This window comes from Rhinatrema bivittatum, chromosome 2 (assembly GCF_901001135.1).
Source record: "Rhinatrema bivittatum chromosome 2, aRhiBiv1.1, whole genome shotgun sequence".
Taxonomy (NCBI): domain Eukaryota; kingdom Metazoa; phylum Chordata; class Amphibia; order Gymnophiona; family Rhinatrematidae; genus Rhinatrema; species Rhinatrema bivittatum.
Genome location: NC_042616.1, coordinates 334,830,628 through 334,857,730, shown reverse-complemented (window position 1 = coordinate 334,857,730; position 27,103 = coordinate 334,830,628). Strand labels below are relative to the sequence as shown.

Sequence of the window (27,103 nt, the reverse complement as noted above, 5' to 3'; positions counted from 1 at the left end):
TTTGCCTTGTTCCAGTCCTTGCCTTTCCTTGTCATGTTCCAGACATCATCCTGCTTCTGCCTTGTTCCAACCTTCGTCCTGCTCTCCCTTCCTCCTGACTTCCTGTACTTGACCTCTGCTCGGATACTGACTCGGCTTGACTGCCGCCTGCCTTGACCGTGGCTCGGATTCTGATTCTGCTTGTTTGCCACTTGCCCTGACCTTTGCTGTGTTCTGACATTGCCTGACCATTCTCTTGCTGGACCCTCGCCTAGGTTCTACTGGCCTGAGAACCCATGGGCTCAACCTGTGGGGGAAGAGACTGGTAAGGATGAAGCCTAATCTCAGTCCCAGCTTGAATGTGTCTGCCTGCTGTCAGCGTGGACCCAACTGAATTCACCTGCCAGGCTGTATCAACTATGTCACAGCCCAAGGACTCTCACTCTGTTACGGCCTGTTTCTTCCATCCATTCTACAATTTGTACTTTTAAGCTGATAAGACCTTCTGAATTCACACTTGGAGCTATCTGGCTAACTATCAAAGATTTGGGTAATGCTGTTATTTCTCAGGTCTCTGTTTTGGTGGATATGAATTCAGCTTTGGAAAATCGAATACAACTTTTGGAGAACTCTTATTCTGAATTGCTTCACAAGTTTGGATTTATAAAACAAGATGAAGTACATCAAGAACATACAGGAAATTTTGGTTAAAGATAGTCTTTATGTCTCTAATAAGTTGGAGAATATGGAAAAGCTTCTTGAGAGATTTATTAATCTTCCAAGATCAATAACAGTGTCTCCACAAGGTCATGTTTAAAAGATACCTGATGGAAATTCTCAAGGTTCCAGAACAAATCTATACTTCGTCTAAGGTTTATCTTCGCCCTTTTAAAAAGAAAGGTGAAGATGTGGAAGGACGGCAGGAGTCGCCTCCTATTTCTGACCCGTTACTGGATGTTACTATATTACTAGAGACTTCAGACATTGCTTTGGCCAAGCTTCTACTTTGGTTGCTTCCCTGGCACTTGAACCTGACAGAAACTTGTTCTTGAAGCTTTACTTTAAGCATCATGGTACAGTTTTTCTGCAACAAAGCGTTATAGCTAGCTTTCCCTGAAGTAGCTAAACAGACTCCAGAAAAAAACGTCAACAGTTTCTTATATTGTGACCAAGGGTGTGTCAGTTGGATGCATTATTTTTTTTTTTTAATTTCCCTGTAAGTGTTGTGCTAGAGGAATTTCTTGAGCTTACTCGGTCTTTTTTTTTGTCCGTGATAAGATTGTACAAGATACCTCAAAATCCTTACCTTCTTTAACAGCTTTACTCTCTTCTCTCTTGTTCTCATATATATATTGCCCCTGGATAGATGCTGCTTCTCGTTGATTACTTTGTTATTTCCTGGTGGATAGTGTAATTGGATCCTCTTGTTTTTGTGAACTGGTTAAAAACCTGTTACTACTTTTGCTTTTCTCAATGTTTTTTTCTTGTAATTTTTGTTGATTTTGTAAAGCTTTGCTATTTCTATTTCAAATGTATCTGGAAAATTGTAACTTAAAAGCATAAATAAAAAGTTAAAAAAAAGAATAAATTGGAACTAGAAAGGGAGAGGAGGAATGGATGCATGTTTTCTTAATTTCTCAACCAGAAATATCTCCAAATACCTTGTCTGAAAGTGGTGAAATTAGCATATTTACAGTATATTGAACCTTTATCTGGACAATATCCCATAAATAGTGTCTTTTTTTTTTCTATTTCATAATTCTTGTAAACGATGGGCCTGATATTCAAAGTGCATTCAGTGCTTTTTAGCCAGAGAAGTGGGACTTATGTAGCAGAGTAGCGGCCGCTGAATATGCACCCATGTTCAGCAGCTGCCACTTAGCCACATACGTCCCTTATATGGCTAAAAAGGTTAGCCGCATAAGTTGTGGGCAGATAGGGGCAGAACGAATTATCCATACAATTTATGCAGCTAACTGCAGATATTCGGACTTAGCCTCCTAAGCCAGATGTGCCATAGAGCAGGACTAAACCCAGCTGGTAGGACTTATACAGTTAAGCGCTCAGTTATATGTGTATATTCAGTAGCATAGCTGGCTAAGGGCCTTATTTACTAAGCATTTTATCCATAGACACACATGGGAGGAAAACGTTTAGCAAATAGGCCCCTAAGTCACTTAACTGGACAGTTTTGAATATTGACCCCAATAATATTTAGGGACTGATATTCAAAGGTATTTAGCTTGATAACTCAAGTTATCGGCTAAATGCAGACTTTTCAATATGTCCTCCGCTTATCTGGCTAAAATTTAGATGGATAAATCATTATACTTCTAAAATGTAGTTGGATAACATAAGGGTGTTCTGGGGGTCTTTCTGGGAGGAGTTAAGCTACCCGGCTAACTTAGCCAGTTTTTAACTAAAACCAGGTAAGGGGGTTATTTTCTAATCTATCGCACGCGAAAAGTCCCTTTTCGCATGCGAAAGCTAGATCAGGGCGGCGTCGGCACCGGAAGAGGAGGAGTCTGGGTGGCTTCAGGACGGGCGCTGCAGAAACTTCACTGGCGGCGATAAGGTAAGATCCCTTATCGCTGCCAGTAGTGCGCCCAATAGCACCACCTTTCACGATGGTGCTATTGGGTGTGAAAACCGGCAGCGATAACACCGCGGTGGTGCGATCGCTGACGGCTTTCACAGGCCCGCACCCCCATTACCGCGCGATTCACAAAGCCCTGCGATCTTAAAAAAATCCAGGCTTAAGTTAGCTGGATAAATTTAGACCTGCCTCAGAACTGGTCTGAAGTTATCCGGCCTCATGTGACCGGATGATCTTCCAGTTAAATGGATATCTTCAAAAGATTTCTGAGTAAGTGACACTCCCGTTAAAAAGAAAGCTTAACTGCGGGCCTCCCGGCCTGATTCCTACCCCCACCATAAATCTTTAAAATCCCTGCTGGCTGAGCTCCTCCCCCAACATCTCCAAAGGGGAACTAAAGATAATATTGCCGCGGCCCTTCCTCCCCATTAAATAGTTAAAAAAATATGTGCTCTTAGCCCCCCATCCACCCAGTACATCAATCGTGCCTGTGTTTAAAGGCCCGGGATTGCAGTACAAAATGATCCTAAGTGCTCCAAGCTTTGCTTTGGGCAGCTGTGCTGGAAGCGTAATGTCTGGGATAAGTTATCCAGCTAACTGCAGCTTGACTACTTTCTGAATATTGGGTCCTAAATAACTGAGTATTAAAATAAAAGTACTAATAAACTATTTACATGGATTAGACATTGTGGAGGTACAAGCAAGGGACTATAATTAGACTATTCTTTTGTTACAAGAAACAGTGATTCCATTACTGACCTAGTTTGTCAGGGAATGATATAATGTGGGTAAAAAAAAAAAAAGCAACTTCAAGGGATCCCAGCAAAAGCAGCGCAATGGAAAAACCTGTCCTCCAAACAGGGTGAACGTTAAGGTTTTTTATAATAGATGTGATTTTCATGTAAGACATTTGTCATCAGCAAAGAGGTTTCCTCGTGACAAACTGAGATAAAATGTAATCAAGCCAACTCTAGGGAATGCACAGCATGGAAGGGACAAGCACATGACCTTTGACAAGACATGGTTGTGGGGGAGGGAGGGAGAGAGAATGAAAGACAGGTAGAAAAAAAGCCAAAGAGAGTGAAATGACAGAAAACTTAGGTGAAGAAAATAGAACCATTGAGCAATTTTGTTTTGCCATCATTAACATGGGTCCTTTTCAGTCTGACTAGAACCCACAGCGTGACTTATGTTACTGTACTAGAACTGTTTTTATATTGTTTTTGTAATAAAATAACACGGGATAAAACAGATTTTGAAACACAATAACAAGTCTATGGACTCCCCACATGTTTTTGGGTAACAATAGTGTGGAGGACTAGCCTACTGGTTAGAGCAGTAGGTGAGACCCAAGGAAACCAGGATTTAAATCCTACTGATTCTCTTTTTTCACCTTTTACAAGTCGCTTCATCCTCTTGCCTCAAATACAAACGTAGGATCCTTATGTACTAAGCATTTTCCCCATTGATACAAATTGGGAGAGAGCCTAAGTGCATGCGGACCTTAGATTCAGGGTGATCCAGTACCGAGCGGTAGGAAGAGCTGCGTTAGTGCCTACGGCACCCGCGGTTACCGCCCGCACAGTGCAGCTCACCTACCACTCGATCCTGAAGCCTAATTATATGTAAATGTAAGCCGCGTCCGAAAAGCCTTAGTCCCGCGCAACCCAGGATACTGGATAGAGCGCCTATACAGGATCCTGGGTGCGCGGGCCTAAGGCTTCACGGCCACGCTGGTATCTGTCATTTCAAATGTCATTTGAAATGACAGATACCAGGAAGTCTGGTCCGATCAGATGCAAAAATAAGTTGCTTCGCCGCTGTCATCTCTCTCCTCTCCTCCCGAAGCAGGCCTTGCTCCGGGAGGTGGAGAGAGAGATGACAGCGGCGAAGCAACTTACTTTTCCATCTGATCTGACCCGACAGCGCTTCTCCCCCCCTCCCGGAGCAAGGCCTGCTTCGGGAGGAGGGGAGAGAGATGACAGCGGCGAAGCTTTCCCCCAGCCCGGACCCAACCCGGACCCGACCTGACCGCTGTCAGTCTGTTCTCCCTCCTCCCGGAGCAAGGCTGCTTTTGCGCCCTGCTCCGGGAGGGGGGAGAAGAGGTGACAGCGGCGAAGCAAAAAAAAAAAGGGGAGCAAATTTTGTTTTTTTTTCAAAAGCGACTTTTGGGATCTGTCAAGATCCCAAAAGTAAGTCGCTTTTGGACGCCGGCAAAACTTATCTTTTTTGCAGCCATCAGCTATCAGCAGGAACACGATCTGGCTCCCGTAGCTCCTCCCAACAAGATGGCCGCCTGCACGGGGAAAGCGTACAATTGGCCGCTGAAGACGTGACGTCACAACATCACGTCTTGAGCGGCCAATTGCACGCTTTCCCCGTGCAGGCGGCCATCTTTGTCTTCATCGGGAGGAGCTACGATCGCATGTGTTCCTGATGATGGCTTCAGAAAAGTAAGTTGCTTCGCCGCTGTCAGTGTCCCCCCTCCTCTCGGAGCAAGGCGGCTTTTCGCGCCCTGCTCCGAGAGGAGGGGGGACACTGAAAAGTCGCTTCGCCGATGTCTTCGTCGTTGCTTCGCCGCTGTCTGTCCCCCCTCCTCCCGGAGCAAGGCGGCTTTTCGCGCCCTGCTCCGAGAGGAGGGGGGACACTGAAATGTCGCTTTGCCGTTGCAGTCTCCGTGGCAGCCCCAGTCCGGACATCGGAGGGGGGCTGCAACGTTTTTTATGCTTTTTTTTTTTGGCTTCGGGAGCAGGGGAGAGGCCTGGGGCTGCCACGGAGACCGGCACCCATGATCGCGGCCGGGGCAGGCGAGCGGGGGCTGGGGGAAAGCTTTCCACCTACCCTTACCCATGCCTCTACCGCCTGGGTCAGGGTAGGCGGTAAGTTTGCAGGTTAAACGCGCGACAAAACGGCAGGGAAAGGTAGCGTTAGTCGGGGCGCGGGTTACGGGATGCTAGGGGAATAGCTAATTCGCTCGTTTGCATGCAACATCGCGCTAATTCGCTCGTTTGCATGCAATATGCATGCCGCGGGCGGAAGGGGTTGCCCAGGGAATTTAGGACGCGGTAGGAGTAGGTTAAAGGGGATTCGGGATCGCAGGAAGGGCTAACGCGGCCGAAAACGAAGTTAAAAACGGCTTAGGAGCAGGGTAAACGCGGCCGCACTTTACAGGATAGGCCTGATTGTGAGCCCCCTGGGGACAGGGAGATACCCACTGTATCTGAATGTATCTTGTCTTGAGCTACCAATAAAAAGGCCTGAGCTAAAAATAATACATAATAATCCCTCGCTATAGGGAGGGTAATTTTATACCTGTGCAAATAGGGCTAAATTCAGTTCCATACACTCCATGCAGATCCCGCCGTTCCATCAAATAAACAGCTCTTTGAAATGCCCTCACCCTGGTTTGCCCGTCTCGCCTCCAGCAGGGAGCGATGCCTATTTCCGTTGCAGGCCCTATCCTCTGGAATTCATTACCCTTACAGTAACGTAACACTGATGTCGTGGAGGCATCCCAGAAAGCCCTCACAGCATTTTTGTTTTAACAAGGCATTTGAGGATTTAATAATGGAGAATACAGGCCCCTGGTTTCTTCCAGTTTGGTTCCCCCCCCCCCCCCCCGCTCTCCAGGCATCTGAACCATTTAGTCCAATAGTTTGTTTGTTACCACCATGCGTTTTATTATGAGTGTTTTTATGTAACCCGACCCAGACCTTGCAGGGTGTGGGATATAAGTGATTTTAAAGAAATTAGTGTACCTAGTACATGCAGAGCTCCACATTCAAAAGCCATTTAGTTGAATAACTCTAAAGTTATCCATCTAAATGGCAATTGTGACATATTCAGCCACTTATCCATCTGAATTATAGTTGGATAAGTAGTTATCAGGCTGTAATTTAGATGGATAAAAAAAGGGGCTTTTTGAGGGCCTTCTGGGGAGGGTTTGAGTTATCCATCTAACCCAGCTGAATATCGGGTATATCTGGCTTGCTTAGCCAGATAATTTTAGGCCTAAAGTTATTCAGCTTCATGTGGCCAGACAACTCGCTACTTACCTCTGGATATCTTCAGCGATATCTAGGTAAGTAGTGTGTCATATTAGTCATATTAAAAAACAAACAACAAGGTGCGGGCCTCCTGGCCCAAAGCTCCCAACAGCACTACCACGTGTTTTCCCCCCTCCGCCCTTGGGTGTCCCACAACTTGGCAATTTAAACATTTCCTAAGATGGTCGCTGCTGGCCCTGGCCTCCCCCTCCCCCCTTCCCTCTGTGCTAAAAAACTTTAAATGTCCCTCCTCTCCCTCCCTTCAGTAATCCCCCTCCCTCCCCCCTGGCTAATACCCTCCTACCCACCCGTTAGCTCCAAAAGTGGACCAAGGACCCTTTGCCAGGATCGCTGTTCTCAGGGATCCCTGCCACGTCTAGCGTAACTTAAGCTTTCACCTATGTAACGCTTCCAGTGTTAAACAGAACGCTTCCAGCGTTTTTACCTGGAAGCATTACATTATTTTTACTATGTGCTTAAGTTATTATTTTTCATCCCACCTCTCATTGATAATTCTGTAAAGTTAAACTATGACACAGGTTTCAAAAGGACAAATCAAACTAACTTAATTGTATATTTGAACACACTCTGTTACCGAATCATTTTGGCACTTTTATAATGTTTTTCCCTGGTTTAAATACTTTGTGCCTTCCTGTAAACCCTTGTGATGGTATATAACTTAACGACGGTATATAAAAGATTTTAAATAAATAAATAAATAAATAAATATGCTAGAAGCGGCCGGGATCCCTGAGGCGAGCGATCCTGACAGATGGTCCATGGTCTGCATGAGTACTGTCTCAGACTTCAAGAAAATATGGGATAAATAGAGATGATCTCTGAGGGAAGGGAAGGGATTATAAAGCTGAGCTGGAAATGTTGATGTGCAGATTGGATGGGCCCTATGGTCTTTTTCTGCTGTCATGTTCTGTGTTTCTCTCTTTTACTGCTCTGTACAGTGAGTATGCTTGGGTCAGACAGAGCTCCAAGTTGACTGCATCTGGGCAATGTCCAGTACAGGAAACATGGAAGTGACCCATCCTTAAATCTTTCAGCCAAATCAGGGTATGTCAGGGTGGAGCACAGAGAAAAATCACAGCACTGATTCCCATCTGAAGTCTAGCAGCAAGTGTTCAGATGTAGTTCTGAGTAATAGTAATTAATTTGTTTCCCTGTGGGAGGACTCAGGAGGGAAATGTAGATGGATGATTCTTACTCCATGTTTAACTTCTGGTTTGTTTTTTTTCCAGCAGTAAAAGACTAAAGCCCTGAGCCTAAGACCACAATAGATATCTAAGAAACTTCTAATTTTAACATTAGCGTACAGGATTCATGTTACCTTTAGCATGCAAGAGATTATTTTTTCTAGATATTATATCTTAGTACAAATAAACTAGACTTTATATTGCTACTTGAGACCCTGCAGGATATAAACAGGGAGTATAGCCTAGTTCCTAGAACAGAATAGATTTACTAAGGAGTTTCTCCAGTTTTGTTTTTGGTTTTGTGAAACTGCTTAGTAAATGGAGCCTGGTTCTCTGATACCTATGCTCACCTCCTGCATCCTGTATTTCCATGGCAGGCTTCTTAAGCTTTTAGGGCTTAAACTTCTACTGTAAGCTCCTTGTGCCTGGGGCTATCTAACCATATAGGCATATATGGAAGCTTTTATGTTGTGGTCACTTTGAGATCTCTGTTGATTAGCAGGGGAGGCAGTGTGGGGAGGAGAGAACAGGCAGTGCATGCAAATCTATCTCATGCATATTCATTGTGGATATCCTGACAACCTGACTGGCTAGGTATGTCCCAAGGACTGAATTGAGCACCACTGCTATAAATAATATGTCATTGTAATTGCTACAGATTCATGTACAACTAAAACCATTTCAATTTTTATGATTAATTTCAATAATTCTGTTGAATGCAATTTGTATTATAAAATATGAATAGGGCATTATTGTGACCCTTCTTTCCCGTTCTCCATCCTGGGGAGGGCAGGATTACAACTAAAATATGAGTTCCTCTGTCCTAGTTCCAATGTTGACCCACAAGGCCACACATCTCCAAAATATCCCACTATTAGGTTTTATAATTCTAGAAACATAGGGGATCATTTATTTACTAAGGTGCTTTACAGCTTTAGTGTGCAGTAAATGGCCTAATGCAAAGATACCTCACAGTAGGGATGTGAATCGGGCTTCGGACGATTGAAAATATCATTGATATTTTCAAAATCGTCAGAAATTGGGGGCTCCCCCGAAACGATAGGAAAACCCCACGATATTGATCGTGGGGGTTCTCTTATCGTTTTGGGGGAGGGCGGGAAAAACGGCACACAAAAATAACCCCTAAACCCACCCCGACCCTTTAAAACTAATCCCTTTGCTTCCCCCACCCTCCCGACCCCCCCCAAAAAACATTTTACAGGTACTTGGTGGTCCAGTGGGGGTCCCAGGAGCAATCTCCCGCTCCCGGGTCGTCGGCTGCCACTAATCAGAATGGCGCCGATGGCCCTTTGCCCTTACCATGTGACAGGGTATCCGTGCCATTGGCCGGCCCCTGTCACATGGTAGGAGCACTGGATGGCCCGCGCCATTTTTAAAGATGGCGCCGGCCATCCAGTGCTCCCTCCATGTGACAGGGGCCGGCCAATGGCACGGATACCCTGTCACATGGTAAGGGCAAAGGGCCATCGGCGCCATTTTGATTAGTGGCAGCCGACGGCCCGGAGTGGGAGATCGTTCACGGGACCCCCATTGGACCACCAGGAACCTGTAAAATGTTTGTGGAGGGTGATCGGGAGGGTGGGGGAAACAAAGGGATTAGTTTTAAAGGGTCGGGGAGGGTTTTTGTTTATCAGCTCGGGCGCAGCCGATAAACAAAACCACGATCGGGCCCGATGAAAAAAAACACACATGTGAATCGGAACCGGAATCTGAACCGATTCCGGTTCTGATTCACATCTCTACCTCACAGTATTTCAAATACCACACATTATCTTGGTCCCTAAAAACCGGCTCAATGCAGGAATGGTAATGAGTGGATTTGCATGCAAATCAGCACCTTACTAATAATCCTGAAACAAATAAAATAATGCGACTTGCAACATTCACAACCTCCATAATTTTAAGGAAAGTTAGCTACCATTCGAGTGCTGTATCTGACTTTTCCCAGGAGCATCAGGATACTAATGCACGTCCCAGTGCTCCCAGATCTATCATTTAAAGGGCCTGAGCAGTAGGAAGAATTCTCCCACCCAAGTATTCCAAAACCTCCAGGGGTCTAGAGAGATCCCCATCCCACCCCTACCGTTTCCCCTTCAAGTGGCTAAAAAAAGGTTTTAAAAGTTTACCACCTCTGAAAAGACTCTGCCCCTCCAATCAAAACCCCTCCCCCTTTGTGAAAACCCTTCCTAAATATTGAACCTCCCAACCCTTACCTAGCTAACCCTGGTGGTTCCTGGAGCGCCCCCTAGGGCTTTGGGCCTGGTACTGCTATTTTCAAAATGGTGCTGGCCTATGTCATATCTTTGCCCCTATTAAGTGATGGGGCAAAGGTATGACAGTCAGTGCCATTTGATGGCCCTGGGTTGTGGAGCTGCTATCATGTGGGGCGGTATCAGTCGCCTAGGCTGTGGTATTTTTCCTTGTGGTCTTTTACCGCTGAGGAAAATACCACGGAATTGACAAAGCTACAGTACTCGGTACCACAGCTTTGTGAATCATGTAGTATTTTCCTCTCTGGGGTAAATAGACCCTATAGTAAGCACAAATTCAATCTTTTCTTCACAATAAAATGTAAACATAAAATTATAGTAGTAGCTTGAAATGAACTTGAAGTAGAGGTCCATCATTTCTTCTTTTATGCTGTTGTGGGCTTTTTGTTTTTGTTTCTTTGTAACAGGTCTGTTATTTTTAGGTCAATAATTTTGCAAATTGTGAAATGTTGAGCTGTAAAAAAGGTAAACATTCCCACTGGGTCTATGAAGATGAGTTTGCTCAGTCACTTACCTTGCCCATGCTTCATTCTCAGTAGATGCCTTTAGGACATTTAAGGGAACTCGGCTCTCCTCTGCCATTTCTTCCCTCCCCCCCTACCCTTTCACCCCTTTGCCATATAATTCATTCTCCATAGGGTTCACTGTAGCACCCTTTGCTTAACTCAGGAAAATACATAAGGGAAATTAATTACTTGTCAGCCGTGAAGGGAGCAAGCCAGGTTTCTTCTCTGCGCTCAGTGGGATGCTTGTTGTAACCGGAGGTGCGCCACGGACATTTGTGTGAAAGGCGCAGATAGTCTGTACAGTCTGGAATGTGTTTCCTTAACTGGTGCGAATAAAATCATCTGCCTTCTCTTAATTTTTAGGGTATTCAGAAAGCAAGGTCTCGCATTTGAACTTCTGCATGTTTAGCAATGCAGATGATTATTACGTTTACATTTATTCAGAGCATACACTGTACTTACTAAAAAGGCTTAGGCACAAATGAGTGCAAAGCAGAAACATTACTTGTTTTACATAGTTCAGCTTGCAGTTCTGCAGACATGAAATGCACCTTGTCATCTCCTGTTTTCAGGCCACATATATTTTTGAAGCTTAAGTAAACCTCTCCTCAGTCTCTCCTGTCATTATGTATGGAAGGGACATTGGTATGCAGTGCTGTTCCTCATTAGGCACCTGGGCTCAGCTTAGACAAAATGTAATGGCACATTTTGCTATCTTTCACAGACCATTTTTGAGAGGAACTGTCGATCAGATGATTGTGCTGCTGATTTGAAACTTCGGGGGAAACTGTTGCTGTCTAGGTAGGTGAATATTTGTGATTTTCTGTAGTTTAAATTGCTGCATACTCAAAGTAGCAGAAGCATTTTCCATGCAGGTAAATTGTCATTTCAGAATATATGATTTGTCAGGTCAAGAGCAGAGATACGTGATGGCCTGTGGATATTACACTGAAGAGCTGCTGGGCACAAGAGGTGATCTTATACTTCTCTATGGATAACAAAAGCCCTTTTCTTGCTTATCTACATGTGTGAGCATTAGAAAAACAGTTTTCTCTTTTGGTTATGTAATTTTTTTTGTGCTGTCCATGCTTTTTACTGCAACCTTAATTTTCATGGATTGTGCTCATTGGAGTGATTCCTGTTCTACATTATGGAATTATTAAAAAGATACAGTAAAGAGCAAAACATGATTGTGAAAATTACTCAGCATATTTGTATATCCTGTAAGCATAAAATAATATTGATGGTTGCCTTTTTCCCAATAGGCACACTAGGCCTGGACCTAGGGTGGCAAAAATCTATAGGGGGGGGGGGGGGGAAGCAGGCTGGCTATAGATTTCCTGCCTTCCAGATATACTGAATCTCAGTCAGCAGAGAACAGCCCTATGCTTCCTGATCCAGGCAGCCTGCAGAGGAGTGATTCCTGGAGCAGACAAAGCAAAGGGGGATCACTGTGGGAAAGGTAGGGGTGATGAGAAGACTGGAGGATGAGAAGGGATCAGCTGGGGGACATTTCTTTGTGTGTGTGAGAGAGAGAGGAGCAGGGGAAAGGGAGCACTGTTTGTGTGTGAAAAAAGAAGGGTTAGTATTGGGTTTGAGCGAGTGTGTGTATGCTAGATTGGGTGGGAGTTTAGAGAGGGATGCAAGGGGAGAGTATGTCAGAAGCACTAGAATTCAGATCCTCTCTCCCTTAATCTCAGATTCTATTCCCCAGATCCTGGACCCTACTCCCCAGCCACTCCTACTGCCTCCACCACTTTCTCAGCCTTAGAACCTCCCTCCCTTTCCCTCCTCTTCTCCCATCTCAGATTCCAGCTTTCTTGATCTTCCCCATCTCCCATCCTTCCTATCCCCAGTCCACTCCCCCTCTCCTTCCCCCATGTCCAAGTCCTCTCACCTTCTCCTCGCCTCATTCCTGGTACTCTCACCCTCTCCTTCTCGTCTCCCCATTCTTGAGGTCTCGTCCCCTTTTGAGGGATGGAAAGAAGAAAAGGAGATGGCGATCTCTCTTTCTCGCCCAGTAAAAAAAACAAAAAATAAACAAGCAAGGTTGGAAAGTTACTTCATTTTTATTATCTAATATATAAGATGGAAAAGTTTGCCAGTGAGTTTCAGGATTTTCAAATGTTTGCCGCTCAGTCTATCCTTGAGCTGCTGCAGTAAACTGTGGGGCTCTTCCTCAGACCTTCTCCTCTTTGTTGTCTGACCTCGCAGGGAGGGGAAGGGGAAAGGGTGACAACACTAAAAGTGCCCAGGGGTGGCAAAACCCTAAATCCGTCACTGGGCAAGCAATGCAATGTGTAGGATAATATAATAATGGGGGTTAACAATAACTTAGGGGCCTATTTATATTGAGGCCGATATTCACCACCATCTGCATCCAAATTCTAGGCACGACTAGAATTTAGGTGCATGAGTTGGAGGTGATCCGCAGGTGGGAGGCGTTTCTGGGCAGAGCAGAATTAGCCGCATAAGTCATGCGGCTGTCCTATAGCAGGTTAGACATATTGGCTAACTTTAAGATAGCTGGGTGTATTCAGCAGCGTGACCACAATCCATAGCTTTGTAAATTATCCCATAAAGGCATCATAAAATCTGGTGACTATAATGACATTATTATTTATACAGGCAACATGTTCTGCTCTTCCTCAGTAGGTACTGTATGCCAGTAAAAAGCTTCATGTACAAAACAAAGTCAATGAAATTAACATGGTGTAATTTTATAAAAACTTTTACCGAAGCTCTGCATTCCGTTCACTAAGAAGCACTAAGCAGAATATGTTGAAAATAGAGCAAAACATTTAAGTGGGATCATACACAGAGTGAAGCAGTGCTGGAGTGAAGTATTGGATTTCATTTTGCATATTTACAAAACTCTGAAACAATGTCAGAGTCGAGGAGCGCTGTCGTCAGCAGCAGGGCGCACCGTAAACAGCAAAATTCCACATGAAGTAAAAAAAGAAAAAAAGAATGGGTGCAAATACATGGGCAGAAGTGGAAAGGAAACCTACGATATTCTATTCCTCTCTAATCAATAGTACAGCATCAAGCCAAAGTATATTTTAAGGACTCCTAGACTTCTAAGCATTTTATGAATAATCATATGAAAAATCTTAGGGCCAGATTCATTAAGGCTTTTCTCTCATTTTGTGTCTATGGGGGGAAAACCTTCAATGAATCAGGTACTTAGTAACATAGAAAATGCTCCTTCTTATCTTTAGCATTTATATACCGTTCTCTGCCGTGGCTCAGAGCAGGTTACATCTTAAAAACATAATTACAAATAGACTAAAAAAAAATGCACAGTAGCAAAACTAAAATTCACATATCCATAAAATAAACAATTAATGATAAAATAAAAAGTTGTCAAAATAAACATTTAACTAAAAACTCTTCATAACAGAAATTAAAATAACAGAGCTGCATAAGGTAAGTAGCTGGCTGACATAAAAACATCATCTAAACACGGATTCAAACAAATGAGACTTTAGCATTTTCTTAAAGGTCTTTGAACAGGAAAACATTGTTTCCAATGAAGATCTTTTTTTTTTATGCTGCTAAAATGACAGAAAGATCAGCAAAAGAACGTTGTACCCAGAGTCCCCCTTTAGCCTAATAATTCAGACCATTCATTAAGTCTATGAATAAAATAATCCCTCACTTTCAGCTCGATCCAGTAAGGCCGCGGTAAAAACAGTGAGGTAGTGTCAGGCGCACCCTTCCTCCCCGCACGCACAGTTCTCTTCACTAACTCCCCGATACTCTCCTCTAATCGCATGCAAATGCATGCCGCGGCTGTGAAGCGTTAGGGAAGGGTTATGGCCGCGTAACCCATTTTACTGTATAGGCGCTTAATACAGCGCCTATACAGTAACCAGGGTGCGCTGGTACCTGTCATTTCAAATGACATTTGAAATGACAGGTACCAGGAAGTGTAAAAATCAAAATCAAAATTTTTAAATACCTGTCGGAGGGCCGCGTGGGTCCAGGCGGCCGGCGGGATCCGGGGGGCCGGTGGTCGCGTGTTAAATCTAGGCCGCGGGCGGGTGGGCGCCTGTTCCGGGCGGCGGGGGTGGACGCGCGTTAGTTTCAGATGGCCGCGTGGGTCCTGGCGGCCGGCGGCGGCGGGAGCCGGGTGGTCGCGTATTAAATCTAGGCCGCGGGCGGCGGCGGCGGCAGCGGGGGGACACGTCCGCACAGGCGCACATTCACTGCCGGTGGGGGCTGCCTCTCCCGGCAGCCCCCACCGGCAGTGAATGAATGAATGCGCGCCTGTGCGACCCCTGCGATTCAGCGCTCAAGGCAGCCTTGAGCGCCGAATTGCAGGGGTCGCACAGGCGCGCATTCATTCATCCAGGCGGAGGAGCCGGTGGCGAAAGCAGCCGGCTCCTCCGCCTGGATGAATGAATTCATTCACTGCCGGTGGGGGCTGCCTCTCCCGGCAGCCCCCACCGGCAGTGAATGAATGAATGCGCGCCTGTGCAGCAGCGGGGTCCGGGGGGGCAGCGGCAGCGGGGGGGCGGCAGCAGGATCTGGGAGCGGCGGGTAGGCAGCAGCGGGGTCCGGGGAGCCAGCAGCGGCAGCATGTTCGATCGCGCAGGCAGGTAGGTGGTAAAGTAAAGATGGCCGCCTGCACGGGAAAATCGTGCAATTGGCCGCTGAAGACGTGACCTCACACCCCGTGACGCCAAACGTCGTGACGTCACGTCTTCAGCGGCCAATTGCACGGTTTTCCCGTGCAGGCGGCCATCTTTACTTTACCACCTACCTGCCTGCGCGATCGAACATGCTGCCGCTGCTGGCTCCCCGGACCCCGCTGCTGCCTACCCGCCGCTCCCAGATCCTGCTGCCGCCCCCCCGCTGCCGCTGCCCCCCCGGACCCCGCTGCTGCACAGGCGCGCATTCATTCATTCACTGCCGGTGGGGGCTGCCGGGAGAGGCAGCCCCCACCGGCAGTGAATGAATTAATTCATCCAGGCGGAGGAGCCGGCTGCTTTCGCCACCGGCTCCTCCGCCTGGATGAATGAATGCGCGCCTGTGCGACCCCTGCAATTCGGCGCTCAAGGCTGCCTTGAGCGCTGAATCGCAGGGGTCGCACAGGCGCGCATTCATTCATTCACTGCCGGTGGGGGCTGCCGGGAGAGGCAGCCCCCACCGGCAGTGAATGAATTCATTCATCCAGGCGGAGGAGCCGGCTGCTTTCGCCACCGGCTCCTCCGCCTGGATGAATGAATGCGCGCCTGTGCGACCCCTGCTGCGGCCCCCCCCCCCGCTGCCGACCGGCCCGTGCGATTTTGGCGCTCATCCAGGCAGGGGAGAAGGGACTACCGGATGCCGCTGATGGCTGCCCACCGGCCGCCTGGACCCACGGCCCTCCGACAGGTATTTAAAATTGTTTAATTTTTTTATATAACACACAGGTATTTTTGTTTTTTACACTTTTTAAACTTTTTTTAGCAGGCCCGAGCATTGCTACTTTTTCGTTTGTTTTTTTTTTGCCCTGGTCCCGTCCGGTCTCCTGCAGCCCCGTCCGGTCCGGACGGGGCTGCAGGAGACCGGACGGGACCAGGGCGGGTAAGCAATGTTTTTACCCTACACTACACTACACTAACTCCTACTAGGGGGAGGCGGTAAAGTAGCAGGTTAAGGCCGCGGCAGAACAGCGGGTTAGGGAGGAGATAATATCAGCGCCCGTTACAGTATCGCAGGGGAATAGCTAATTCCATCATTATACAGCTTTTTCGTTCATTTACATGCCGGGTGCGGAAAGGGTTATGCGTCTGTTTTCAGAAGCGATACGGACGCGTGAAACTAGAGACTGTATCGCCGAACTGCCTTGCGCGCCCGAATTGTGCGCTACGAGCACGTTACAGACGGGCAATCCTCGAGCGGACGATACTGGATCGAGCCGTTTGTAAGTAGTGTTTAGGAAAATTGGGGATTATGATTTGGGAAAGCTCAGGCCACTGCCCCTCTTGTTGGCTGCTTTGGCAGCACCAGCAATTTCCAGGTTGAAGCCATTGCAGGCGGCTCAGATCCCAGATCCCCAAATAACAGCCTCCAATTTTCCTAGGCCCTGTTTTCAGGCAATCAAGAAATGTAATCTGTGCCCAGGGCAATTAGAGTTGACATTGTCTGTCATTTCTTGATTGATTGCACAGTATAAATATTTACGTGGTTTCCAATATATTGTGCATTGAATGCTCTATGTCAGGGTCAATGGTGGATTCGGTATTGATGCAACTTCAGTGTTTGTCTTGTGAATGGAACGTAATGTCACTCTGACTTTGACTCATATTTTGAAGAAGTTCAAAGTGATGGGCTCTGTAATAATGCTCTTATTTCGCTTCTGCATAGTATTTAACTGTCTGTATTTTGTGTTCAAAAGGACAATTCAAATGCAATGAGCAGTCTGTAGCACTCTTCGATTAGAACCTAAATGAACTTGAAAGTTATTGCAGTGGTACCCTGGGATATCATACAGGAATAGCTTGTCCCCATGCCTGGATTTCTGAACAGGCACACTCGGCCTAGAGCAGCAAATTGCTGGGAGGTAGTTCACAGAGCAAAAGATTTGTTGTCTCCAGTCTTATCCCACTGCTCATGCGGGGAGGGGGGGGGGAATAGGAAAGAACCACTGCCCCCCTCCCTCCCTCTCCCAGCAAGGCCCAGAGAAGAGCCATTGTCCAGTTCAGTCTGCCAAGGCTGAAGAATGGCCACTGCCCACCTCTGATGTGACCTGTGGGACCAAAAAGGGAAGACCACCCTTTACTCCGCCCCCCTCTCATCCCAATGCTGCCCACTGGGTCTGAAGAAGAGTCACTGCCTCCCTTTTGAAAAAAGCCCACAGGTTCTGAAAAAGAGCCACCACGACCTCTCCCCTAATGCGGCCTGCAGGGTGAAAAAGATGAGCACTGCCTGCTGTTTCTCCGTTAGACGGAAGAAGAGATGGCACTGCTCCATCCCCAATGGTCTGCTGGGGCCTAAGAAGTGAGTGCTGCCACTCTTTCAATTAAAGGAGGCTTGCTGGGGGTGAAGATAGGCTGCTTTCGGCTCATGGCAGTCTCCAGAGGCTGGAGGCCTCTTGCTTCTGACTCCGAGCCACCCTGCAAGGACAGGCCAGAGATCTGCTGCATCGCTTTCCCCTCCTGCTGCTTTTCCTGATTCTCTGAAGCCCCTGCTGGGCCAAAGACCTACCATCACCTGCTGTGCTGCTGGATCTCACACTATTCTCAGCTCCTCCCAGGCAAAGGCTTGCCAGTTGCCACCTCCTGAACTGCCCCGGAGCAGGAGACTTGTTGCATCCCATGCTGCATCTGGCTTCCAGTGTCCCTTGCAGGACCGAAAACCTGCTGCCTTCCACGCTCTTCTCAGCTCCTCCCTGGCATACGCTTGCCGTTGCCATCACCTGCACTGCTGCCAGGGCAAAGTCCTGTCGCATCCCATGCTGCTTCCGGCTTTCAGCAGCCCTTGTGGACCAAAGACGTCTTGATCTTACACTGTTTTCTGCTCCTCCCTGATGAAGACTTGTCAGGTGCTGCTTCCTGCACTGTTCTTGGGACTGAACATCTGCTCCCTTTAATGCTGCTTCTGTCTTCCAGCAGCCCTTGCAGATCCAAAAACCTGCTTCTTGCTGTGCTGCTTCTGGCTTCCTGGCAGCTCACTGAGAGTGTTCACTGAGAAGGAGATCAGTTTTTCAATGAGTAATGGAAGAAAGACTGGAGCTTACTATAGGAAATGTGCAAGAGATAAAAGGATACAGAATGAACAAATAATTCAAAAGACAGCTAAACTGGATTCCTTTTTCTACAGAGTGACATTGCATGACATTGACAAGGACAAGAGGTGAAACACCTTCCCACCAAAAATGATGCCTGTAATCTTACTAGTACTGCTAATAATAATGCTTAGTTTTGTGTGACATTTCAGAATGTATTACTTACGAGTGCATTGTTCAAAGCCCAAGAGACTTGGAGTTTACATAAAGCAATGTCAGAGATCCTAAGGAAACCCTTGTGTGTGCATTCACAATGATGACCATCATCAACTTTATTTATTATTTGCTTTTCCAATTTAATTAATGTTCAAAGTGAGCTGACAAGGTTACAGTACTTAAATACTCTTTTTACGTTTTCGACGATTCAAATACTGTATATTCAGGAGGACGTCAAAAAAAGTACTTATAAATGTAACTCTTTATAGGAATCCCAATGCCACAAAACACTTAGGGGTACATTTTAAAAAACAGCGCGCGCACGTACTGTCTGCTGGTGTGGCAGGCCCCAACACAGGCCGCTGTGTCGGGGCACTCGGCCACGCCCCTGGACTGCCCCCATGCCCCCGAACACGCCCCCAAGCCGACATCACGCCCCCTGGCCACGCCCCTGACCACCCCTTTTTGCAAGCCCCGGGACTTACGCGCGTCCCGGGGCTTGCACGCGCCGCCGAGCCTATGCAAAATAGGCTCGGCGCGCGCAGGGGGTTTTTTTAAGGGTTACGCGCATAACTTATGTGCTTAACCCTTTTAAAATCCGGCCCTTATTTTTCATAAACGACCTTCATACCACTCTACAGTATTCTTGAGCATTGCTGTCCGTTTGCTATACTGCATAAAGAGCCATCTTTAATCATTGGTCGTATAATGTATTTTGTCCCTTTTTTTTATATTTTTCAAAATTATGGTAAAATTCAATTTTATATTGCTTTTAGTTCTTTCTCAAGATATTTAATTATGAGTACTTACATAATGCCCTTATACTAGATTGGTATTTATATCTCTATGGGAGGCCCACCTAGTCACGCGAGGTGAGGTTTAGGTATTAGTGGAGGGGTTAGGGGCCACTTTGACTTTCAGAGTGAGACTTACGAACAGAACAGTGCTCTCTTGTGAAGATTTGATGACCTTCGGAGAGAGGAAACTCACACAAAGATGAGATTTGTGCAGTGTTCTCTCAACCTATCTTGATGGTACCCAGGTAGAGAGTCCATCAAGCTAGGTTGAGAGAACATTGCATTTATGGACTTCAGGAACCTATCCAAACCTTTATGAAACCCAGTTACACTAACTGCCGTAACCTTATTCTCTGGCAATGAATTTCAGAGCTTAATTGTGTGTTGCGTGAAAAATAATTTTCTCAGATTTATTTTAAATGTGCTACTTGCTAACTTCTATTATCTGAGAGAATAAATATCCAATTCACATTTACCTGTTTAAGTCCTTTCTTAATTTTGTAGACCTCTGTCATTTCCCTCCTTAGCCGTCTCTTCTCCAAACTGTACAGCCCTAACCTCTTTACTTTTCTTCATACGGGAGCTGTTCCTTGCCCTTTATCATTTTGGTCGCCCTTCTCTGTACTTTCTACAGTGCAATCTTATCTTTTTAGAGATGCAGCAACCAGAACTGCACACATTATTCAAGGTGTGGTCTCACCATAGAGCAATACAAAGCCATTATGACATCCACCATTTTATTTGCTATTCCCCTACTTACCGTATTTTTCGCTCCATAAGACGCACTTTTTTTCCCCAAAAAATGGGGGGGAAATGTGGGTGCGTCTTATGGAGCGAAGGTAGTGTCTCTCCCTCTCGCGCGCCGTTCCCCGCCCCCTCCCAGTCAGCATGGTGATGCGGGTGTGTCACATTCTGCCGGCGGAACTTGAGCTCCCTGCCAGTCTGCTGTTCCCGGGGTGCATCTCGCTGCGATGGCCGGCGCCGCGCAGGTCAGGCATCAGCTGTTTGAACTGCGTGGGCTATGGAGGCCCCTCCAGTTCGGATGGCTGGCATTTGACCTGTGCCGCGCCAGCCTTCGCAGTGGGATGCACCCTGGGAACAGCAGACCGGCAGGGAGCTGTTTGAACTGGAAGGGCCTCCGTAGCCCACGGGGTTCAAACAGATGATGACTGACCTACGCCATGCCGATCTTGCAGTGAGCTGCACCCCGGGACCAGCGGGGAGCTCGGGCTCTGCCGGAGGACCTCTCTTGCAGTCCAGAGTAAGAACTTCACTCCTTGTGGTTTGGATGTATTGGAGGGTCATGGGGGTGGTATACTGCCTGGGATGGAGGACACATGACACAGACCAGCAAATAGAATTACTGCCTGTGCTGATTAAGTGGCTACCTGTTGAAATATTAGGAGCAATTGCTCTCCTAATCAATGTAATATAGCCCTGACTATTTATTATTGAACTTTGGAGCAGTCATGAAAGTTTAAAATAACTGGTGTGAGAGAGCTGTGTGAATGAGGGAGAGAGTCTGAGTGTGTGATTGTCTGTGGGTATGTGTATATGTGAGGGAGAGCCAATGAGTTGAGTGGGGGAGAGTGCTAGTGAGTGTGAAAGAGCCTTGTATGATTGTGAGGGAGAGAAAAGCAGCAAGTACCTGTGTGGATGTTCTCTGCCTTACTATAAAAAAAACAAAACCAAAAAAATATCCCATGGACTGCCACCAGCGGGGAGCTCCGTACAGAGCCCATCAAGGGAACAGAATTATTTTTCTTAATTTTCCTCCTCCAAATCCTAGGTGCGTCCTATGGTCAGGTGCGTCTTATAGTGCGAAAAATACGGTAATAATTCCTAACATTCTGTTTGCTTTTCTGAGCACCACAGCACACTGAGCCGACGATTTCAAAGTATTATCCACTATGATACCCAGATCTCTTTCCTAGGTGGTAACTCCTCCTAATATGGAACTTAAATCATGTAACTACAGCATGGGTTATTTTTCCCTATATGCATCACCATGCACTTGTCCACATTAAATTTCATCTGCCATTTGGATGCCCAATCTTCCAGCCTCACAAGGTCCTCCTGCAATTTATCACAATCTTGATTGTGATTTAATTACTCTGCATAATTTTGTGTTATCCCAATTTTTTTTTTTAAATTTATATTCCGCTTTTCGCACTTTTTTCAGCGCTTCAAAGTGGATTACATTCAGGTACTGTAGGCATTTCCCTATCCCCAGAGGATCATTTATAAATATATTAAAAAGTACCAGTCCAAATTCAGATCCCTGAGGCACTTAACTATTTAGTTTTTTTCCGATATGAAAAGACCATTTAATCCTACTCCCTGTTTCCTGTATTTTAACCAGTTTGTAATCCAGAAAAAAACATCGCCTCAAATCCCATGACTTTTTAGTTATCTTAGCCTCTCATCGAGGGACTTTCTGTCATACTTACATGCATTTAAATGAAGATTTATTTCCATTCATAAAGGGGAACAAAGAAGATTCATATCCAAAAAACGAAACAGAAATCCAAAATTTGGATAATTTCCATCCTTCTGAGTCAATACTTGGTGGAAGCATGCTTGGCAACAGTTATAGCTCTGAGTCTGCCGAGTTTGGTCTCCATCGGTTTTGTACCCAAATTTGTCAATATTATTATGCCTCTGGCAGGCATAACTCGCACACGCCAGCAGACTGCTGGCGCGCCATCTCCCGACCCGGGGCTGTTCTGAAGGCCTCAGCCGCGCCCCCGGGCAGCACCATGCCCCCCGACATGTCCCCCGGAACGCCCCGAACGTCGCGGCACCCACCCGACTCGCTCTTGACACGCCCCCCCCTAGCGAAGCCCCGGGACTTATGCGCGTCCCGGTGCTTGCGCGCGCCGCCGAGCCTATGCAAAATAGGCTCGGTGCGCGCAGGGGTGTTTTAAAAAGGTTACGTGCGTACCTTATGCGCGTAACCCTTTTAAAATCTACCCGTTTATGTCTTCACTATCGCCATTGAAGTACCAAAATGCGCGCCAAATTAGAAGACTATACCTAGAAAAAAGCATGGCACATTCACAAAAAGTATCATTAAAAACTACTTAAAAATCTCTCATATAATCTCATATAATCTCCATATAATTATACCAAGCAGTCAAACAGAAAGCTGCCATCATATTGCACTTATAAATTCAAGAAACTCACTGCCAAAACTTGATATCGGCTCTTCTCAGGAGCTGATTTCTCTGTGTAAACCAAACACAAAATCAATCTGGAGCCGCCGTTTAGCTGCACTCCTAAATTCAAAAGTATCTCACCACCAGCACTTGACAGGTCGGCGCAATCACTTCTTCAGACTGGAAGTGCCAGGCTGTGCATTGTGCTCACCATTTAAATACTTCCTTTTTGCACCATTTCTGCGCATAACTTAAAAAACTAAGTACTGATCGATTCAGGAAAGATACCACCATGCATTGTAAAAATATAAATAAAAAAGTGAAATAAAAAATGGCACCAATAAAATAACTAAAATATACATATATAAATATATATATACATATATAAATATACATATATAAAACTCAGCACATACATACAATCAATAAACTATTCTAAAACAAAAATGTCACTAACATAAATAATGTTATATTGCTTAAGGATGAGAAAATAAAATTCCTTGTGTTTTGAAACAGGACATCTACCGTTGCATAACAAAACCATTGCACACACATAAGTGCTTTAATATTTTAGGTTGTAAAAGTGGATCCAGAAGTTCCTATAATTTTAAACAAAAAATTTGTTTTAAAACATTCATATATAAAAAGTAGTTCCATATATTAACAACACAGTGTGACCGTATGTCTTAAAAATGTGATGATAATGATAAAAAATATAAAACTCAGAAATAAACTACAAAAACCATATCATTAGCTAAATAACTAAAAAATAGAAAATCATAAAAAAAAACCAGAAAAAGCTCTTATTATTAAGACCATTTGGTGACATTGTATTAAAATAAAAAATAAAATTTTGTTCTATTCTCAAAAGGTTCTGATCAAAATTTCCACCTCTCCAGTTTTTATTCAGTTTTTTAAATAGCACAAAACCTATATTCATCACCTCTAGTTATCTGAGGACAGAACAGGTAGGAGGTAAAAAAGATGGTCTAGTGTTGGTGTTTTAAAAAGATTTGCATACATGTATACATAGAGGTCAGTTTAAAAAAAAACAGCTCAATATATAAATTAAATACTTCAATTGTAGGCTCCTAGGTACATTTTCAGGAAAACGGGGTCCTAAATTCAGACCTGTAATTAATTTGCCTAGATTTAAGAGTGTGAGTAAAGGGCCTAATGCTGAAAAATCAGTGCTAAGTGCCTACCTTTTTTCCCTTGGTGAAATTAGGATCCTTAATGTAGATGCTCAGCCCTAGTCAAAGGGGATGATTGAGGTGGTGGATGCTTGGAATGCCCTTCCCGAGGAAGTGGTGAAGAAGAAAACAGTCAACAAATTCAAAGGGGCATGGGATAAACACGGTGGATCACTAAAGGCTTGAGGATGGAAATGAAAAAGAGAGTGTATATGGGTGGCTTGCCATGCACAGCAGTTACTACACTTAACAGAAGGCATGGGCTTTACTTCCCTCAACCAATAGCCTTGATGCTTTTGATGAAACTGCAACATCACTCCCCATTGTGGCAGGGAGGCGGAGAATAAAAAGGACAACCAACTTGGGACCTGGCCTTTACAGTCTGGGGTACTGACACGCAGACATAATGGAAATAGCACAGGACAGCTTCTACAGCCAAGTTCCAAAGCAAAGAACATCAAGCAGCATTGTCTGCATTATCAAGAAGGTTCCTCACCAGTTAAAATGTTGCTAGCATTAATTTGTTATGGGTTTGACAGTTGCTTGATTTTGATTGTAAATATTACTACCGTTATCATAAGATTTGGGGCGGCAGGTACTAGCCTTAAGAGAAACATGGGGATATCCTGCATGGATCAGCAGATGCTAGCATAAGAAGCTTGCTGGGCAGACTGGTTGGGCCATCTGGTCCTTTTCTGCCATCGTTACTATGTTAGGTGCCTAAGTCCCAAAGCCAGGCAGCAAAACCCTGTGAAAATTAGCCCCATAGGCTCCACTATGTGTACCCAATGCCACCAGTTGCTCCCTTTCAAAAGGCACAAGATGGATCAACACAGTAAACTGTAAAGGAAAAGATAAAAAAATTAAAAAGGGGTTTACCTTTAACGGTTTATTGATTGATGTGAACATGTAAAGTTCCATCACAAGCCTTTCGTTTGCATTTTGCGTGGTGTGTTCTTGGGCGATGGAGGGGGACGGGACAATTTTCAAACTGTCCTTATTGGGTCAAAGACCCCTTCCCCCCTCACGTGGACTTTCATTTTGAAAATTGCCATGGGCACAAATTTCCTTCGGTCACACGCGGCTGCTTTCTCCATGAGCAGAATTTTTGCTGGAAAAGAGCGCACGTAGAGTTGAATATGCCATCTAAGCAGGTACTTTTCCTTCCGAGGCCTAAACACCTTCCCGGGAGCGCCTCTTCTCAGTGGTGATAAAAGTATGGGCATCGTGGAAGAATGCACAGACTTATATCTGCACTGAGGGACGGCAGTTTTCAGACAGCTGATTAATGCTGGTAAAAGATCCCCCATACCCCAGGTAAATTGCTTTGAAAAATGTCCCACTTTGACTAGACTTTGTCCATGCCTCTTATATCTTCAGGTGTGGAGAGTGCCTTGAAACAGTGAACATGATCTGCTTGCAATGCCACCTAATGCTTTATTTCTCAGGGTGAAAAACCGTTATTACAGTGAAGAATGCAGAAAAACAAGTGTCTTGCATGCTTCTTTAGTGAAGTAACATTTTCTTCCATTTATCATACACTTTGTAAAATTTAAAATCATTTAAAGGAAAGAGCATAAAAAATGAGATGCAGATAACCCAGATTACAGGGACAAAATAACACTAGCATACCAAGCTCTATCAGAACAGCAATGGTAGGATACAGTTAGGAAAGAAATCTGAGGAGATCTATAAGCAAACATAGTAATCTAACAAAGGCGTAGGCCAAGATGTTGGTCCCAAATATCTGCGTGAAGTGGGAGGATTATTACATTCTTTGGAAAAAGATATGTTAATGATCCTTCCTGTAAAAACATGTTGACTGTCCGGTACTCGGAAAGGGCTTTTTCTGCCCTTTGCCCAGTGCTCTGGAATAGCCTTCCAGGTCTTTTGAATAAAGAGATTTCTGAAAGGACTTAAAACATTACTCTTTCAAGAGGCTTTCCAGTGTTAATTGGCATTAACATTGCCACCAGTTTGTCCTCTAAAAGTGCACTGGAGAGATTGTGTTTTTTGTTATTTTATGATTGTGCCATGTTTTTATGTATGTTTTTATTTCTTAAATAGCACTCTGGAGCTAATTCATGCACTCAGCAACTAGAGTTCAATGGGAATAAGTGCAGACAATTTTTTGCTGGTCCAATTTTATAATGATTCTTTTTTATTTTGAAAACGGCAACTCCACATTAACACTGAATTCATAGCCGGTCCCCCGACACGGACCATGTTTCGCCTGTCCGGCTGCCTCGGGGGGGCAATTTCAACAACAAGGATATCCATAATAACACCAAAGTATACAATGACCAAGCTAATATACGGAAAATAGGGCAACTAGGCAACATTTTTGTTATTAATAGTGTCAAAGACTACACATACCTTTGTCAGTCAGATGAACATTTATACAGGAGTGCCTCAGACCTACGAAATACATTGCCATTTAAACCCACCATTTTGGCACCAAACGGGTGCCCCAAAGTCTGATGGGACCTCTCTTGGCCAATCACAGTGCAGCCCCTCCATGACGTATGATCTGTCAAATAAAGTAATTCCATTCCAGCTCGGCGTTTAGGCCGGCTGGGGAAACAGTGTCTAAAGTAAAAATCCATTTTTTCCCCTTCTAATTAAAGCCGTCACTAGATCTCCTCCCCTTATTGTGTCGGCACAACTACATCAATTATGAAGAACCGTAGATCTGATACTGTGTGTGAGAACTGAGTCCAATGTGGTACTAATGGCACCTTTTCTTTACCTGTCTTAATGGATGATTTATGTTCAATGATATGGGTTTTAATTTTTCTAGATGTTTTACTCACGTATAACTTGTGACACGGGCAAATAATAATGTACACTACCCCGGTGGAATTACAATCTGTATCATGACGCATGATTCATTGGTTGTTTTATCGTGGTGCACGATGTTTTCGCGATTTGCGACTCCATATCCGCAAATGGCAAAAACATCGCGTGATGCGATGTTTTCCCGCTGCACGAAAAATGCCTTATTTGCATGGGACACGCCCCCTCATGCATTACCACTGCGATATTGGAAAATGAGGCCCCAAGTCTCACGTGGCATGCATGCAAGAAGACTTATGAACAAGACTAACAGAAGGTAGATTTTCTTTTTCTTTTTTTTAAGGCAGTCAGAGGAAGTTTGGACTCAGTGGGCCTCTGGTCTTCTTTCAGCCTAAATCATCTATGTGGATTGGGCCAAATCAAGGTGGCTGATAATAGTGAGGGATGAATTGTAGCTAGCACTGCTGCTTTAAGCTGAGACTATAAAAATACAAGGATATATGGTTTCAAAAAAAGATCCTTTGCTAGGCAACTCAATAAACTTGTGGACAAAGACTGTTTCAAATCCCACGGCTGTCCGTGGGGTAGTATTTATCATGGTCT

The 27,103-nt window shown here is 45.1% G+C and overlaps 1 protein-coding gene across 1 annotated transcript in view; it reads left to right on the top strand.

Annotated features, from left to right (window-relative positions):
* ITGA9 (integrin subunit alpha 9) overlaps positions 1 to 27,103 on the top strand; it is an 855,720-nt gene that overhangs the window by 461,419 nt on the left and 367,198 nt on the right. Inside the window, exon 17 of the mRNA XM_029589807.1 lies at positions 11,348 to 11,424. Coding sequence (XP_029445667.1) covers positions 11,348 to 11,424 — 77 coding nt within the window. The remainder of the gene's footprint in view (positions 1 to 11,347; positions 11,425 to 27,103) is intronic.